Source organism: Larus michahellis, chromosome 6, assembly GCF_964199755.1.
Source record: "Larus michahellis chromosome 6, bLarMic1.1, whole genome shotgun sequence".
Classification (NCBI taxonomy): domain Eukaryota; kingdom Metazoa; phylum Chordata; class Aves; order Charadriiformes; family Laridae; genus Larus; species Larus michahellis.
In genome coordinates, this window is record NC_133901.1 from 50,180,041 (window position 1) to 50,199,087 (window position 19,047).

At 40.4% G+C, this 19,047-nt stretch overlaps 1 protein-coding gene across 2 annotated transcripts in view; it reads right to left on the reverse strand.

The window, feature by feature from the left end:
- Window positions 1-18,448, reverse strand: part of ZSWIM8 (zinc finger SWIM-type containing 8) — a 73,219-nt gene extending 54,771 nt beyond the window's left edge. For both annotated transcript variants that reach the window (XM_074592980.1, XM_074592979.1), the window contains exon 1: window positions 17,289-18,448. In XM_074592980.1, coding sequence (XP_074449081.1) covers window positions 17,289-17,466 — 178 coding nt within the window. In that variant the 5' untranslated portion in view covers window positions 17,467-18,448. The remainder of the gene's footprint in view (window positions 1-17,288) is intronic.
- Between the last annotated feature and the right edge of the window lie 599 nt (window positions 18,449-19,047).

Consider the following 19,047-nt stretch of genomic DNA (forward strand, 5'->3'; position numbering starts at 1 on the left):
TGCCATCTTATACTGAGGGGAAAGAAAACCCACAACATTCCTTGTAAAAAACAAGCAAACCACAGCATTGCTAAAAAGTAGGAATTTGTTTTCCTGTTCAGATTAAGGACACCCGATGTTAAGTTACATGTTCCTGGTTCCTCAACTATTCAAGCAGTGTCAATCTTAAGAAAATAAGCAACTTCTTTACACTGGACAGCTGCTGTACCAAGTCAGAATAAAGTTGCAGCTATTTATTTCTCAGATACTACCCACTCCAAACCGATTCCCTACAAAACACCTCAGCGTTCACAAAGCCAGCTGCAACAACAAATGGAGAACTGTAGACTCCAGAAAAAAGCCTTTGGTCGAATTAATCTGTGTGAATTTTTCCACGTGCTTTGACAGACCAAGAAAGTTAGAGAAGACAAGAATAGGGATCAAGTGATGGAGAAACGATGCTACAAATGCTGCTGCTGACTGATTGTTAACCAAGCTTGCTCAGAAAAGATGACTGGAGGGAGCATTCTGACCTGAGGGCTCCTTTGGTTTTGTTTTCTCTGAATGTTTTTGTATTTTTAAAACATCCACACACTCATAAAAGGCTAGCAAGTACAGCTAAACCGACCTAGAAAAACAGCAAGGCACTGCCCAATCATCAGGTATTTCAGGCAAAGTTAGCCACAGGGAAAACTCTACGAATACCAGTTTCTCCGCTAGGGTTGTACAGCAGGATGATATTCTCACTAAGCAAGAATGAAAAAAAAAAAAAAAATTAAAAATATACATACACACACCTTCTTTTTTTTTTTTTAATAACTGAAAACATATCCCTAGAGAGAACTAAGTGATCAACAAACTAGCAAAATGCTGCAGAGGACAAATCAAAATTCAATTTGAATCACTGGGTACACTGATTTGCTCATAGGATAAAGCACACAAAAAAGAACTATCAGGGTTACTTGGTTATATTTTTCTGTCCCTGTAATTCACCTCTGAAATTTGCACATTACCCTTCTTACTGCCTGTAGATAGTGCAGAACTCTCGGGAAGGAGAGTTATCAACTAAATATGTTTTTTTATATTTAGGGACAGATCTGCTTCTCTTGTTTGCTGCTTTCTTCTTCCTCCTCCACCGCTACTACCCCCGCAAGCTTACTAACAGTATTAAAACCCTAATGGAATCTGTGTTTACAAGACTTTCTTATACCTCTTATTTCCCCACCTAGAGTTATACAACTCTATCTGGATCCCATAACCATTTCGCAGCAGTGAAATTACACGGAGAATAATGTCACAGGGTAGCAAATGCAGAGATATTAATACCACGTTGAATGCGAAAAGAAGAACTGGGGGGAGGCCTACATCAGCCCTAAGCCACAGAATGACATTTTTATGTACAAAACATTTGAGAAGATGAATAAGCAACAGAACTTTTTCATTAGCGTTTACTGGATGGGACTGATGAGATTCATAGCCAAAACCTGTTAAAAATACAAATCCCAGATGGGCAGATTATGGTCCAGAATTGGAAAACTCACGCTTAACTGACAAACTGCAAGAACTATTACTATACAAATTCCGTTACAACCATCACAATAACATTTTAAGACTAGCCTTTTTTTTTAAAAAAAAAAAAAAACAATGCAAAAAGGTTCATTTTATCACAGTAGGGTGTCCAATTCACCCCAAAGTCTCCACCATCTACAACAAAAGCCATAGCAGAGTCAAATCTCAGTTCAATTTGATTTCTGAAAATTGCTTAACACTACATCACAAACAGCTCATACATGTAAGTCAAAATATTTAATGGCTCAAACTATCTTTTTGTTGCTGTATTTACATTTCCATTCAAAAGCAGAGAATGCTATTATTTGGCTGACTACATAAACATATCCTGACACCATGACTTCTGTCTCCAAGATTAAGACATTTTAGGAAGCAAGAATTAGTTTATTTTACAAGGCAGACCTTAAAATACATCAAAATATCAAAAAAATAATATTCATTTTTTATTTTACACAGAAGCCCTGTAGATATGCAGAATACAGTATTAAATCGCATTGTGGATTTGGAGTGGCTGAGTGGAGGTGTTTTTTTCAGGTCTTAGTAATTTTAAACCTGTTAAGGCTTGCAGTTCACCTTCTGGTCATCTGAATTATTAAAAAAAAAAACCCACACATTTCTGACAAACCCATTTCACAATGGTTTTCTACACTCACTCTCAGCATGTGTACAGAGCTAAAAAAAAATCAAAAACAACAAAACCAAACAAAAAGCAGATGACTTAACTTTGCTCACCTGTGGAGAAATGGTATCACCATCATGCTAACATCAAACATACAGACTGCACCCCAAAACAATTTTTGTTAAAGAATCTGAACACCTAACAGAGGAGGGAATGCACTTACTCAGCTCAACTCCTGCTGTTTCAGTATTAGACTGAGTTAAGAAGTATTTTATCTTTATGTTACTATTTTTAAAGTTACATCTTTTAAATCAGAAAGTGTTTGAGTATTATGCCAACTCTCAATGACACTTCCACAAGATTTTGTGCGGCAGAAGAAAGGCCTACAAAATTAAGCTGGTGAGGCTTTATAATGCTAAGCAATAACTGATAAGAGAACTAAAACTTAGAAGATGCATGATGGGTGTGTTAAGGTCCAAGAGTCCTAACCCATAAAGAGTTTAAATCAGTAAGAGTATGCCAAAAATCCCACAGCCATGTCCCAACTTTCCCTACAGTAATTCATCATTTCTTCCTGTTAGTAAAAACTTTTACTGGTAACAAAACCTTCTACTGCTATATAAAGTGGTCATGATCTAACTTCAGAAAGTCTTTCTTTGAGATGCTCTAGTTCCCAATGCCCCTCCTTTTAAAGATAAAACAATGTTGAAACAAGCAAGCAGACGCAGATGAATAGTAGGGGTTCTTATGTTAGCCTGCAAAGCACACACTAATACATGCAGCATTTACTGTCCCTGAATTTCTAGAGATTCTAGAGAAACGGTTCCTTTTTCTTCCCGCACTGTCTTCAAATGAGACTTCTCCCCTGAGAATCAGCCCTCCCAGCCCTGTGCCACACCAGATGAGCACCTGAGACACATGGGGAGCAAGTTTAACGTCCTCTGACTGCCAGACCAGCTACTCAGATCACCTTGTCAGACAATCCAAATACAACTTTGTTCGGAAACTTCCACAAAATGATTCAGAAACATTCTTTCATCCCACAAAATACCAGTGTCTGGTATAATACTGCTGCAACAACAGCCAGCGGGGATACTGCTACTCTTGTCACAACTTAATCAATGGAGAGAAATTACAATTTAACCAAGTAATGTATAGTACTGGCATTATCAGGGGAAATCTGGGGTGCCTAGTACTGCTGAGCAGACCTATGCCAGAAGAAAAAGGCCGATGCTTTCTGCCACAAGACTTTTAAGAAAATCATGCAAGAAACAGCTCCTCATGGCAAGAGGCTACAATGTACGTGAAGATGAAGGCAAACTTCTCAACGCACCTTCTTGGAGCAGCTGCTTCCTTCTACCCCTCCCAACTTCATCTGCAGTTTCCTGTGTCAGCAAGAACACTTTGGGAGGCAAAACATCTGAAGGAATCCTCTCTTCAGAGGAGCACGAGATGTTAATAAGAAAAATAACCACCCCTGTTGTGTTATTCCTCCTTTCACCACTGATAAACATAACTAAAGAGTTTCAATATGCCCAAGTAAATTTTAATTGCCAAGCAGATAACCCACTGTGTAATTATCCCTTAAAAATCCTCTTGCAAGTAGTAGACAAAAAAGAGCTGCACATTTGAAAACTCTTTCTGCATTCCAAAGGTCAGCTGGCTGAAGAACACATTTCCCTTCTTCCTTACAAACTTGTCTTCCTTATGTCCTTAAAGCACCGTAGCTACAACACTCTTTACTACATTAGGAACCAGACCTCTAGAAGAAAAGCACTTGAATCAAGTCTTCAGAACTTCAGCACAAGGCAAAGGTGGAAAGCTAGAAGTTATATCTGATAACCAAAAAGATGTTTGATGTGGGAGGGGAAGGAAATAAAGACGAAACCAAAATCCATGATTTGGTTTCATGACTCCGAGACAGAAACACTGTCACATTCCTCCATCACTAAATTTGAATTCCTAAGATGCTAGTCACCTAAGTTCTGCCTCACAGTTCACATAACATTTTGTTGCAAACACGTACAACATACCTACAGAAAACATCTGCTCTGAGCAAATGTCAGAACCTCTCCAAACACAAGTCAAATCCAGATCAGAAAAGTGTATTTTCCATTTAAGTCTATTGCTTCTCCTATGCAATAACTGTGAAAATCTTCTGCACAGGGCTGTGCCGATGAAACTGGAGTATTCGATGTTATGTTTATGCCTTATGCCAGACAAGATCTGTTTGTCTCCTCATAAGCTCTGCATCTCAAGAGCAAAATGTCGGTAAGTCCTTTTCTCAACCCTCACCCACTCTAACATGATTGAGATCCCAAAACTGTAATACCAGCATTAGGCAGGCAATGCAGCATTCACAGCTTGACAACCTCCTCTGGAAATTCAGACAAGAAAATTCTTAATCCAAACACCCTTCCATTTCCCTCCCTGAAAAAAAAACTCATTTCAAAAAAAGAGCAGCATGGGCAAGCAACCGACAGCTGTTAGAAATCCTAAAATGAACAGCAGATTTTTGTAAAGCAAGACAGACAGTGCTACAAAACACTGTATTCATGCCAGTGCTGGCCAAGGTTTCATGACAAATTGGGCAGCTTGCATTCAGAATAACTCTACAGCTGATGAAGCAGATCAGCTTCAGGCAAGTAATTTCCCCTGCACTGTTACTCCTCGCTCCCGCACCCCGTGCAGGAAGCATACTGCATAACCAGGATTGTGCATTCACAGCACAGACATCAAACAGCTCCTGTGTCCTGAAAGCAAGGCTCAGTGCTACCAGTTATTCTCACTTCTGCCCCATGCAAGGTATTTTAAAAGCTCAGAATTCAAAACTATCTCCAGTGGCCTATGACAAAAAAACAAACAAACAAACAAATCAACAAACAAGCAAAAAAAACAAGCTACAAAGACCAAGGGACTGGGTAGTTTTCTGAACGTGGACGATGGAACATAAACACAAATCAAAAAGTCAGACTGCACCACAGCTGAGCATCAACCTCTATCAAGAAGTATTGATATGTTTTCAGATGCTGAAAGGAAGTCATCCAAGACACCATGCAACCTCTATTTAATGTACTGCTCTCTACCATTAGCATCCATCCTTAAGTATTACATGCAAAATTAATCTCTAACCAGCTTTTTTTCCTGCGTCTAAATCCCAAAGCAGTATCACTTGGCCTCCAAACAAATGCACTGGCAAACACTGAAGAGCTGCATTACTGAACATATCAGAATGAGATCAGGCCAATTTTGTTGGGGCTGATGGGAAAGTTATTGTCTGAAAAGAATAGATCAAGGATGAGGCATTTTCACCTCTAGGGTAAAAAAAAATAATTAATTGAACATCTGTCAGGAACTAAAAGAAGATACCGCCTCTTAATATCACCAACAGGAAACCACTAGAGGTTTAAAAATCTGTTTCATAGACAGGAGTCAAAAGAAGTTAGATACCTAAATGCTTTTGAAAAAAATCTTACCTGATTCCTACTTTTATCTCCTTTTGTTTTGTAAAAATCTCCCCAAATTTACCCCCGGCCTATGGGAGGTTACAGAGCCCACTCAGTGATGTCCCTCAATTCTAGGTTCTCCCACTGCAGTTCAAAGGTGCAGCACAGCAGCCCCTCATCAGCCTGAACCACCGCCGCAGGACACAGGGTTCCAAAGCTGGCAGTCCACAGCCTTCCTCAAGCTCTCCACCCCAGAGCAATCACATTTCCTCTCGCTCAAAGTAAGGCAGCCGCCTGATCATTTCTTAGTATCCTACAGTTGGAGGAATTTCCTCCCTATCAAGAAATAAATACTCTTCCATTTCTCTCTTATCACCTATAGAGAGAACAAAAGGAGGGAAACACAAAACTGGGTACCAAGGAATATGTGAAACAAGCAGGCAGCTACAGAACGTTTACAGAGGTGGAACCAATAACAAGCACATATCTCATTTTCAGTGCACAAAAATAATAACAAAAGCAGCACTGGAAAACTGTGAGGCACTGATTAACTACAGTCCATTGCATGAATTTGCTTGGGCAAATGTGTAATACCTCCCAAGATCTCTCCAACATCACAAGACTGAAGCAAAGTCAACAATCTTCTGAACACGTATGCAAAAGTCTTGAAACACTTGCTGCTCGTAACTAGCCAGGGCAAACCAACTCCCTGTCCTTGAGAAGGATAAGCAGCTTAGCTGACCCCATGCACTCCTGCTTTAAATGCAATCGATTAGTCAGTGAAAACTTCCAAAGGCATTCTGGGTCAAATAGAACTAACTTCTCTGTGTCAGTTCAAGCCATGTGTGAGAGTTACACGCAGATGTAAGGTAAAAATATTTTCACCTTGCCCATCTTGCCAGCTCTGGTAATTAAATTTACAGCTGCATTTCCCTTTTTCTCACTCCTCAGCATTTACTGACCTAAATATGAGGTAGCAAATGGAATTACATGCAATATGCAGCAGGAACTGTAAAGAGCTCAAGAGAATTACTAAATGATGACTAAATGATGACATTTGTACACCTATTAATTCCATACTAACCCACCAGCAGGACTACCATGAAGCTTAAATGTCAACTATTTACCAATAATTTTTTACATCAGTAGTCAGCATTTCCTAAAAGCATGGAACTTGGGCATTCAAGTCGTCATCAAGCTACTCAGCATCTAACATGGATTAACAAGGGCTCGTGTTGGTAGATTCTCCACAGGATGAGACAGACGCAAATTCACCAGGTAAGAATTTCAGTAGAGGGATATTAAAAAGAAAGGAAAAAGATCAAAGAGTAAGTCTTGAGAACCCATGATTTGTGATACACAAAGTCAGGCAAATGTGAGCGTACATTGAGAACAGTAAACCTGACATCCTACAAAGACCAGAAACAAGACACAGATTGTGTAAGTCATACAATACTCAATATTCACAGATTCAGCAAACTTTTTTGTACTTCAAGGAAGAATCTTGTTCTGTCACATACATTGACAAGATGCCAGTAAGAATGGCTTGGCTGCACATAGGAATTGTTTTAATGAATATTATCTAAAAAAGAGTCCAGATGGTAACTTCGCTACATTCACTTTAAGGCCACCTCACTTTTTCACTTTTTCCATTCTTTTGTTCTGGCTGGGGAGACATGCTCAAAGCAGCATCTTTTGAGATCTCACGCCTAATTAACTTTTTCCACTAGTTTATCTGAGGGGAGAAAAAAACCCACAAAAACAAGCACACAACAAAAAAATCCCAACCATACTAACTGGATTTTAAAACATTGGTGTTTTCATTTTAAGATCTCTACCAATGAATTACTTGTGTTTACCAGTATTTCTGGATGGCAAAATATGATCATCAACTGCTTGAATTTTTCATCTCTCCAAACAGAGAAGGAATTGGTGGTCTAGGTGTTCACCTGCCCGCTATTTCAATGAGTTGCCTCATAAGTGTCTTAGCTTGGGAGGAAAAAGTACAGCTGGATGCTTTCCTGTAAAGACTCTCATTGCTTGCAGACAAGTTCTGGGTAACATTTCTTTTATCGCACTATCTATTTATATTTTTGTAAAAAATGTGGAATTCTTTTTCTATAGTTTTTGGACCCCCTTTTTCATTTTCTCAAGTCTATTCTCTCCTCCAGCATCCAGCTTTCCTCACACAAAGGAACAGGATTTCTTCTGAGGCAGATTTTTTCTTCCTCCCTCCATCTTATCCATTTATCCTTTCCCTTTCTTCTATATGCCAATCCTTATCCCATATGAAAAAGAAGCTTTAAAGCTCTACTGTATGTCTCACAGCCACAACCTAAACCTAGCAGACAAAGGCATAAAAGTCACTGAGACACCAAAAAATAACACTCAGGTCCTCTACTTGCAGCAGCTGAATAAGGATGTTAAGAATTTGTTTAAAGATGCTACTCCTGCAACCTTTTTAGGTTTCCTTCTTCTGTGGAAAGAGAATGTCTTCATATCCAATTTTTTTCAGTGCTAACCACACACCAATATAGATTTGGGTAAATACATAAAAATCAGCACACAGATTTTCCAGTTGTATACAACTTAAACATGTTCAACCTTCTCCTAACTGATACTGTTAAATACTGCAATTTTATCCTTTCTTAGGTTTTTGTTGCAGTGATCTAGAAACGCTAATAATGATAACAGCAACGATATTTTATTAAAGCCGGACACTTTTCACAGCATCACTTTTCTAATATATGCAATTCCAGAAGACTTTAAGTAATAGGTATATCACAGCCTGACAGAACTCCTTTGTTTCATTGTTTTCAAAGATGGTATGTTTCCAGCTGTATGGGATCAAATATAGATTAATTAAGCATAATCAAAACAGCAGAGTTTCCATAAGCCTTGCCCATAACATTTAAGACATCACTTTCAATATTTCTGTTAAAAATGCTACACAACTAATGCAGCCTTGCCAGAATGTTACTGCCATTCTACAGGCAAACAAACAAAGAAGAAAGGATGCATCAAACCCCATACAAATTACAAGAAGTATGAGAATCTTCTGGTTGGTAACCCTATACTTACTGCTCGAGACTACACAGCTTCGGAAGAAGCAACTTAAAAATGTGTGATATGGTATTTTGAACTTAGAGATAACATTTTAAATATATTGTATATTATGCATCACTGCTCTTTAATATGTCAAAAAAAATATTCTAGGCCTAATATTTTAGCTAGTTGATACATAGGTGCTTTGAATTTTACATTTTGGAGGGTTTTGAAGGGTGTCACAAAACAGGAGGAGAGAGGAAAGAGACTAATACAGATAAAGTGCATTAAAATAAAGTCGAAAAAACAACCATAACACTATTTTAAATTACTCTTATAACTGCTTTACAGACTTACAATTAGACAGGTGACAGAAAAAAGCTGTCAGTCTAAAAAGAGCAACGAAATCTTAAAACACATTCTTGCACTTCAAGAAATAAAGAATAAATTGGTTTTGACTCTTTGTAAATGTTATTTAAAAATATAAAAACAAACAAACCAAATTAATTATAGATATTCTAAATAGCCATACATTACTCCAAAAGTTCATTAAAGTATGTAAAACATCTTGTGAATCTGTACATTCCTTTCTTCCTCTGGAACAAAGGACTGTATAATAACTAGGACACTGGACAATTAAGAGGAGATGGTCTCTGCTCCTGGTTTTATAACCAGCATAAGAGACGCTGTTCAAATTACTGATGTCCATTTCTGTTCCCTCAAAGGTATACAGTGGCAGGAGAAGGGGGTTTTTGCTTGTTTAAAAAAATTTTGTTTAAATGATCCTTGCCGTTACCCCCCCCTTTTTTTTTTTTAATTTCTTATTTCTGTTTTTATATTCCTTATTCTTAACATTTAACCCACTGTGTTATCCTTTCCTCAGCATACTAGTAAAAATTATATTACTCAGCAAACAGGGACTATCAAGAACTTGACATGGACAAGAAAACTCTCTCCTAATCGCTAGACTAACATTAATGTGTACACATCTCCCTTCAACTCTATGTGAGTTTAAAAACATGTAAGGACACCTTTGCAATATTCAGTAGCTAATAGGGTAACTCAGCTATTTTAAAAAACCTAGACATCATAACCAAGCAAAGGTTCAGCAAGTAGGCTATACGAAAAGCAACCTTCTTAGTTACCCTACAAAAGAAAATAATCCATTTGACTACTTAAGCCATCTCTAATCCTCTATCACCTTTTCATAGTAACTGAAATCACTGAATTTAGTTCATTTGCTTAAAAATGAACTTAACCATAATTATTACCCTAATGCTGCAAAAGAGACGTTGGTTGAAGAAAACACTATTTGGAGTATAGAGGGGGGAAAAAAAGGCCTGGCCACAAGTCACATGTGAGTTTTACTTCCACAACACATACGCTGAGTAATTTTTACTTTGGGTATATTACATTTGAAGACAGCCATTCCTAGGTCTGGTCAGTTCCCTTCTTTTCTCACTAGAACCACAAGAAACAGACTGTACAAAAGGTGCTATTTTTCTGCATAGGTTATGCTATGGTGTTGTTGCTCTTCCTCAAATTGAACTGGAAGTCTGAAGTTGTAAACTTGCATATTAATTCACATTTAATTGATGGCTCTTCAAACATACAGATCACACCACTACATTAGGACTAGAAGTAACACCAAACCAGAGCCAGAGGAGCACAGAACTGACAACAGCCCAATGCAATTCATGAAGCTACATGAGCACATCTCCACCTATTGAACAAGCCTGCCTGGCTTCTTGAAACTTCCCATCACTTTCTAAAGTCATCAACTCATAAAAATATCTCTAATGCTCAAGTGAAGAGTCACAAAGATTCACCCATGTTGTAGAACATGAGCAAAACGCAGACCCAGAAAACACAGGTACTGAAACTGCACAATCTGCCTAGGAAAGAAGATGCATCTTGAGAGTAACTAAACTCTAATTTTAAATCTTCCAGGGTTTTCATCAGGGCAGGAATTACATCTTCTCCTACATGTTTTATAATCTATACAAAAAAATAAATCTGGTCTTTTTTGCTCCTGGCCTTTATCAGCAACACTCCAGAAGCTGCAGAAATTTATTTTCTTTCAGTTTCACTCTCCACTGTTTCGCTGATGAGCGACCCCAGGTACGCAGAGGGGGCACAGCTCAAAACACAAGGCGCTCTGTGCTTCCTGTAAGACACACAAAATTAGTCTCCTACCTGCTCTTCCTGCTTACAGCACCAGATCACATAGATATTCAAATATATTAATTTAACAAAGAAAACAACTTTTGGTGCTAGCATTCAAAGTGACATAAGCAGTACTCCTAAGAATGAAAAAAAAAGCTTTTAAGCATGAAAAGAAAAAGCTGTTTTAACAAGTGTTATCCTGAGTAAAATGCTCAACAAACAACAGACATTTGCATTTCGTTGCAGAATTACATTTGCTGAGATAACCACACACTTCAAACCTGAAGTGTAGCTTGAGAGAAATCCTGAGATGTTTTGTCTTCACCTTGTTTTTACCTCAGGACAGAACTGGTTACCTACAGGTAAAAAAAGAGATAGATAAAAATAAACCCCACTTTTTAGCAATGAAGAACAGGTCAAAGAAAAAAAAAAAGAAAAAAGAGGAAAATAAAGAAGGGGACAGGAGACAAAGGGAGAGCACAAACCAGAGTCTAGGATCAAACCTGAACCCTTGTCCCTGCTTCCCCAGAGGTAAACATGCCACAGAGAAGAATAACCCCTGTAGCTTCAGTCAGCCTGAAATGCAAATAGAGCATCTGTGATCTCTGGTCATTCAGCAACACGGGAATCTCCTCAAGGTGAAAGGAAGGAGAAAACAAACACAAAAAGAAAAATCCATGGAAGCCAGGAAGAAAGATGAGTAGAAAGATAAGACAGGGGAAAATGAGACATTTCCCAGTAGAAAGATGAGACATTACAACAGGGAAAGACTTCTTGTGAGGGGAAGAGAAGCTCATCTAAAGGAAGAGGCCAGAAGACCACAACAGAGTTAAAACTGGATTGGTCATTGAAAATCTCAGTAGTAAAAAAAGCATCTTTTCCTGATAGCTTCCTTATGGGTTTCTCCATTACCCATTTCTGAAGAAAGGGGTACACACTTTCACTTATCTCAGAAAGGCATAGGAAAATGCAAATGAAGAGACAAATGTGTGAGAATCACTCAGCTTGTCATCCTTCCAAAAGACAGAGGTATCACTGCATTGTGAAACCATCTTTTTGTTTAGTAGAAACTTCTAGACAGCTTCTGAAATCTATATCCCAACTCTAAAGCGGTGCACTTAATTATGCAAATCAGCCTTGATAATCGTCTGTCTCTAGAGCTTCTCGGTGGTGTCTTCAGCTCTAATGAATCAGTGTCCCCTTTGCACCTTGTATTACAACCCAGTAAGTCCCTTCCTCAGCTTGAACTTTTGCTTCTGCTATACGGAATGTCAACATCACCAGCCACTTTGGAATAGAGTACAAAAGTAGATTAAATTCATTTATTAAGGTAAGAAAATATAGAGAAACCTATTTTCTGCTAACAGCTAAGCCTTCACTTTCACGTTACCTTTCGTCTATGGACACTTGATCTCTGCTTATTTAATAAGCATTTTTTATATCTTCTCATCAACATTTATATTTTTAAAATTCGGCTGCTTCTATAAAGAAACTCATTAGGGAGCTATACAATGCTTTTGCTCAATAGTTACTGGTTGGGGTTTTTAATGTTATTAGTGAACGTGGATATATTGTAACAGATAAATTTGGGCTAAAACAGATGTGTCCTGTTGTACTAAACTAAAAAACAACAAGAAACAAGATGTATTACACCTGTACCTCCCAGAAGTGTGAGCTGATTACGTAACCTCTCTCTTAATACCAGAAGTACAAATAAAGTAGAAAAAAAAAATAAAATCAATCTTAACTTTACAATAGACAGTAACAGTCAGCAACAAAACAGTAGGGAACCACAGGGTCTTCATTTCCAGCTTCACCAGGCTCAAGGAGCGGACACAATTTGGATGACATCAACATCCTTCTCTGAAAAGAGCAAGAGTCTGAAAAGCAGAGTTATGAATTTGAAAGAGATGACTTGTTTCTTCTGCTGTTTTCTGCAGTTACTGCTTGAGCAAGGGTTAACTTCAATTTAATAAATAACTCCTGAGAAAGAAGTATTGCGCTCTCAGCCATTTGTTCTTTGTCCATAAAAATTAATGAAAATCAGTCACTGTCATTTTACCTTTGATCAGGCTGTCTCTCTAAACTGGTCATAACCTCACCTCAGGCTCTGTCTATTCTCTGTCAATGATTCCCTCTCTGTGGCTTGTATTTTTGAGGCACTGTGCCCAGAACTTAACGTTGTGGGCACTCCTAACAGTTTGGAAGAACATAGACTGTCTGGGGCTGGATAATGACAATGTTTTCTAGGAGACTGCCGCCTGCATCAATTCTTACTTAAGTCTAAGGGGTTTTGCAATACAGCTTGCAATGCTTCAAGCTTATAGTAAAGGAAAGAAAAGAAAAATAATCGAGCTTTCTCACTAGCTGCCTATTGAAAATAGTTTCAACACAACTCATCACCACGCTTCCAGCAGAAGCCAGTGTGAACGAATAAATACAAACTGAGCAAAAATATTGCGAACACACTATTTAGCAATCCTACAGTATTTATGGCAACTTCTTAAGTGTTTGGTAAACATTTATGCTTCAGAAACTGTGAAACAGAAAGGACTATGGGTGGGAGAGAGCTTAGAAGCTTTCAAGAAGAAACAAAGCCACAGTGGGTTTGGAGAGATAATGAGTGTACTTGAACATTTACTCTTCAGACTTCTGTCACAAAAATCCTTATTAAAGACATTTGATAACAAGACATTTACAGAAACACTAGACTTATTTCAATTACCAATGAAAAATACAACTATTTTAAAAAGTGAGATGGGAAATGAGAGGATTGTAATGGCTCTCGTAGGGTGTCTGGGAAAGAAAAGACTGTCCAGAAAAGTGGAGAAAAGGCAAGTAGGTGCATTTGTTGGCAGAAAGGTGACAAATTGGTGGAATGTAATTTGATACAGAAGAAAGCGAGTTGGAGCCACAAACCAATTCAGGGAACCAGATGGTTCCAAATACACTGCAAGGATGTTGTTCTTCAAAACATCCATTCACCTTAACTCCAGTGCTGAATCCCCTGCCTGCCCAGGACAGCTGAAAGCTTCCGATCAATGATGTACACAGGCAATGCCCAAGTATCAGTTACAAGCATTACCTCATTCAAAATAAAAAACCAAGGGGTGAAAACATGCAATCAAGGCAGCCTAACGTGAGAACAAGTCATTTCTAAAATCAGCATTCAAAATCATGAAAGGAATCTCAGTATTCCCCAAATTTACATGCTTTACTGTAGTTATCCCTGGAATTTCAGTACAGGAATCGGTGGAGGTTGAGAGCAGTTCAGAATATAAGGGCATCCATAAAGTAGACACAATGCATTCCCCCTTCACATTAGCAACTGTACATTTAATGAGAAAGGAATATAAGAGGACTTTACCACAGCAAAAATTAAACGAGGGAAAACCAACCAGTTACAGTGCTATTTTTCTGATATAACTACTGAAGATTCTCAATTTTATAAATAATTCTGTTCCAAGGGCCATATTAGAGAAACTCAGACATTTTTGTCCACCTTTCATCACCTTTGTGGCACGCTGATGGAGAGAGACTGACAAACAAGTGAATAACTCAACTTTTTGGTGACCTCTGCAGTGAATACTGTCTATGTTTGCAACGAGCTACCCCAAGCCTTATTGTTAAATTTGCAGTAAGCATAATCATAATATTAAAAATACCCAAGAACAAAATAAAAAGTTGCAAAATGTAAGAAAGCCATAACTGGGGTGCGTGCAGGTAATTTGTTTGTTTGCTTGTTTAAGGAGAGGATTCCCCAGCCAACAGCACCACCGTTAGTCTCAGGGGGATTCTCTTTGAACTAATTAATGAAGAATCAGATGCTCACAAGGACAAATGCAAAACAATTGAAAAAGCTAGAAATCCTTTCTATTACATAACTCATCTGGCTGAATCCAAATCAAAACACAGGCTGAGATCCAAAGTGGAGGAAAAGGCCAACACAATATAGTTCCTCTTGTTTGCCTTTAGCATTTAACACCGAAGAACTCGGTGCCTAACCTCCTTTTTTGTTTGCAGAGGCAACTGCACCACAGGCCATTGCAAAAAGGTAAACTGTGGAAATAAAAACACATGGCTCAATTCAGAATGAGCACTTTTTAGAAGACTCACTACAACTGACAACCTCAGGTTCCAGCAAGTTCTCAATACAAACTGTTTTTTCTGACTACAAAAACACTGTCAAAAAGAGATGTTAAAAATAATTAAATTGGTACAGGAGCTCTGAAACCCAGGAGATACCAGATGATGACAGATGCCTCATCAGACCAGCCTCCCTGGCAACGCACTGTGCACAGTAAAGTACCTGCGAGTGTTCCATGTTGGTAATATCACACATGACTTCATAGAGTAGATCAATAATTATTTAGGCAGCAAATCCATGTTCACATACCTCTCAAAATAACTCTGAGCAGGGCCTGGGAATTGCCAGCACATGCTTTTAAAGCAGGCAACAGTATCCTTTCAGAATACCTCTCTTGTTACAAGTAAAACTTTTGTACAAAGGAATTGAGTCTCTCTACAGATAAAACCTAAAAAATATGAAGCAAGTACAAACAATACAACACTTGCCAATGCAGGTCTGCAGAACCCGGAACAGCAACATGTCAATATGGTGTAAATAATTACAATTATCACAACAATAATGTTATCTACTGTATTTCTCACATCAGGAAAGAGACTGAGGATTACAAATAAGCACAATCTACTGAAGTGATTTTTCATTTAAATGCAACAAGTGGATGACAGTAGAGAGACCAATTGCAGCTTGGCTTTTAATTCGGTCAAGAGAGCTAAAGGAACTAGGCCAAGGCCCAGAAAAACAATGATACACTGAACCAGTGGAGAACAGTCAGCTAAAAGCATCTCAAAGTTGAACAAAAAAGATCACCTTTTCAAACATCAGTCTGACCTGTAGATCTGTACAAACCAGTTTCATACACCTCAGCCAAACTAGAGACGTCTTACTTCCCGCAGCAGTATGTTTTCAAAACTTTAGCTCCTTTCCAGCAAGTTAACATATGCAACAAGACTTAAAGCAAAACACAACATTTATACGCTTTGCCATGTGCCCAATGCTTATTTCTACATCTCGGAATTCATAGGTTTAAAACACACAACACCAGCACTGTTCCCTTTCTTTACACCAGTAGAGTGTTCCACACTAAAACCAACGTGTCCCAGCTGCAGGTTCCAAGAGAGCTATCCAACCTGGATAGGTATTCAGCATTTCCCTCTGAAAACCCCTTGGGCTGGGTTTTTTTTTAAAGTTTCCATCCTTCCCTCAACTCTAATCCTAACTATTCAAGAGACACAGGAGGTTACACATCTGGGACTAGAGACAGTTCTCAAATTTATTAAAAATTCAAAACTTGAGCTGCTCTGGAAAGCCTACACTTAACGCAAGGTCTACTTCCTGGTCCTAATCCAGTAACAAGTGAGCATTTGTCCATAGCATAACACAGCCAGATTTCAGCACAGTTCAATATAAATTGCATTCTCTGTTCATGTGAGGCCAACATTCAGAAGAGAATGAAGTTTTGCAGTTCCAGATAGGGAGATATTAATGAGGCAGCTGATGGTCACGAAGGTCAGCAGTATCAGGAAAAGTACTGACACTGGATTGAAAGAGAAGGAAGGAGATAAAAGGAATAGTAGAAAGGGCTTGTATTATAATTTGTTAACTATATGTCTGGCTCTGCTGTGTGTAAACACCACCTGAATTCTAGGGTCAAGATGCATCAGGATAAAAGAGAAATTATGTTTCATTTGTTAAAAAAAATAAAACAATCAAGCAAAGAGTTAGTAGCTATATGATAATTTTAAATAATTTTAAATTGCTAATGTTATCTCTTTTCCTGTCTGCTATTAAAAAGAAATTACTATCAAAAAAAAGAAAATATAATAACTCTTGAAGCAGACACAATGTAGTTTCCTGACTTCTTTGTGACAGTCTGAAGGCCCTCTTGCTCTACTATTGCAAAAGAAAGTCTGACAATTTACTAGAAAAAAGAGAAATGTAAAGAAACAGACAAGAAAACCAGACTGGTCTATACAACAATGGCTTACATGCCCCACCATGAGTAGTTTTATAGCAGTAACAGAACTCTCCATGAAACCTTAGTGTAATTCAATCAGTGCAAGTGGGAACCTATGTATAGTTATTCCCAGCCAAGTCTGTACTTTCTGTTTTCAGATTTCCAAGAAGCAGCTCGCAAAATCTACTCAGAAGAGCAGCACTACAATACTACAGAGCGCATGCAGGTGAAAACTCACCCAAAAGAGAGTTTTGTCTTAGGATCCCCAGTAAATTCTCAGTTTCAATCTTTGGTCAAAAATTATCCTGACCATGATCCTACATGTGACTTCGCTTTGCACCTTTGACATTCCTTCTGCAGATCTCCTCACCCCTCAACTTCCACAAGTGCAAAGAGCATCCCAATGAAACCAGGTGACCTCACCTTTCATTTTGACAGTGGGAGAATTGGGTCCAGCTGATTGCTTCCTCCATCCTCTCCAGTTCTGGCAAAGGCTCTCTGCCTCAGAGATGAAGGAACAAAGAGAGTCTTCTTCAAAGCGATCAGAGTCTTCAAATGAAAACCTCTCCCCGTCCTCCCACTCTGCAAACATGAGTTCCATCACATCCGACAGGCAACGTGGGGGAAAAAGAAGAAAGGCAGAAACAGCGCTGCTTGCTTTTAACAGGTGGATGGACTTGAGGGCTCCTGCAATACTTAAAATCACAGTTCCAATCTGATCCCCATACTACAGTCCCAGGAAAACCAGAGCCAGTGCTATCTGAGGCAGGAGAAGCAGGAAATCAACTGAGGGGAAGCACGTAAAAATACCCCCACACACACCACACACCCCCCCCCCAAAAAAAAAAAAAGGCAAAAACAAAAGCCGCAAGTTCTTTAAAAAGTTTAAAAAAATGCTTATGTCCACAAAATGTACTTGAGGCGGAGGGGGTCTGGTCAGCGTAGGAGAGCTGCCTCCCCCCAGCGGGACAGGTGCCTGCCGGCCGCACGGAGGGTCTGAGGGCTTCCGACGCCACCGGCCCCGGGGCTGGCGGTGGAGGGAAGGGGCCGGTTCTCCTTCTCCGGGACTCCCGCTGGGGGACGGCGGGTATCTGTGCGCAGGGCCGGGTCTCCCTGAGGTTGTGCTTGTCTCACTCTCGGAGCAGGAACCGGAGGGCGAGGGCGGGAAGGGGCAGCAGAGGAGGATGAGGGGGGAGGGGGGGTGCGGACGGGGACAACTTCCCTCCCGCTCGCCGAGGCTTAAAACCGGGGCGGCGCGACCTCCCGGTGGCTCGTCACCGGCGCCAGCGGCTCCGGCCTCATGGGGGAGGCGGGGAGAGCCCGGCTCTGGTGACCGGCGGGGAATGGGGGGGTGGCGGGGGGGGGGGGGGGGCAGCCTGTCGCCGCCGCTCCCGTCGCGGTTGGACCCCGCGGCTCTAGGTGCCCATGGCCAGCGAGGCCCCGCCCGCGGACGCCCCCCCGTGCCCGGCCCGGTGGCGGTTCTGCTGTCCTGGCGCGGCGGCGGCGGCGGTAACGGCGGCGACGGGTTCCTGCCCGGCGCGGGCACCCAAGATGGCTCCGCGCTTCCCAGCTTCACCTGCGACACCCCCTCCTCCTCCCTCCCCTCAGCTGAGCCCTACTTCCGCCGCGGCGCTTCCGACTTCCGCCGCCTGGGGTGGGGGCCTGGCAGACAGGCCTGGACAGGGCCGCACTTCCCGGAAGGGCTGAGCTGAGTGCCGGGCCGGGCCGGGCCGTTCGGGCCGTACCAGGGCTCGGCTCGACCCGACCCGACCCTTCCGGGCCAAGAGGAGGGGACGAAGCCGAGCAGAGGCCGGAGCAGCGGGGGTTTTGCCGTGAAGGGACTATAATGAAACAAAAGGTTGTTTGTGCCCGCACGGGCCCCCAAAAGCGGGGCGGGGGTGGGAGAGCTAAGGGAAAAAGAATGACGTGGTAATCCTAAAGCTCAGAGAAAATGAGCTGCGTCTGGGAACGCGCGCTGTCTCCCTCATCTTAATTCACTATCGATACCAAAAAAATTAGGTTAATGGATAAGCCCTTAGTGAGGCTTAAGAGCTGCCCCTTGGACCTCAAGGGAAACCTCCTCCATGGCTTGTTGTGCTCAGATCTGTAATGCTCATATCTGGAACACAAGGATGTGTTACTAAAATGTCCATCAGCTGTAACAGTTAACGAATGCGCAAAT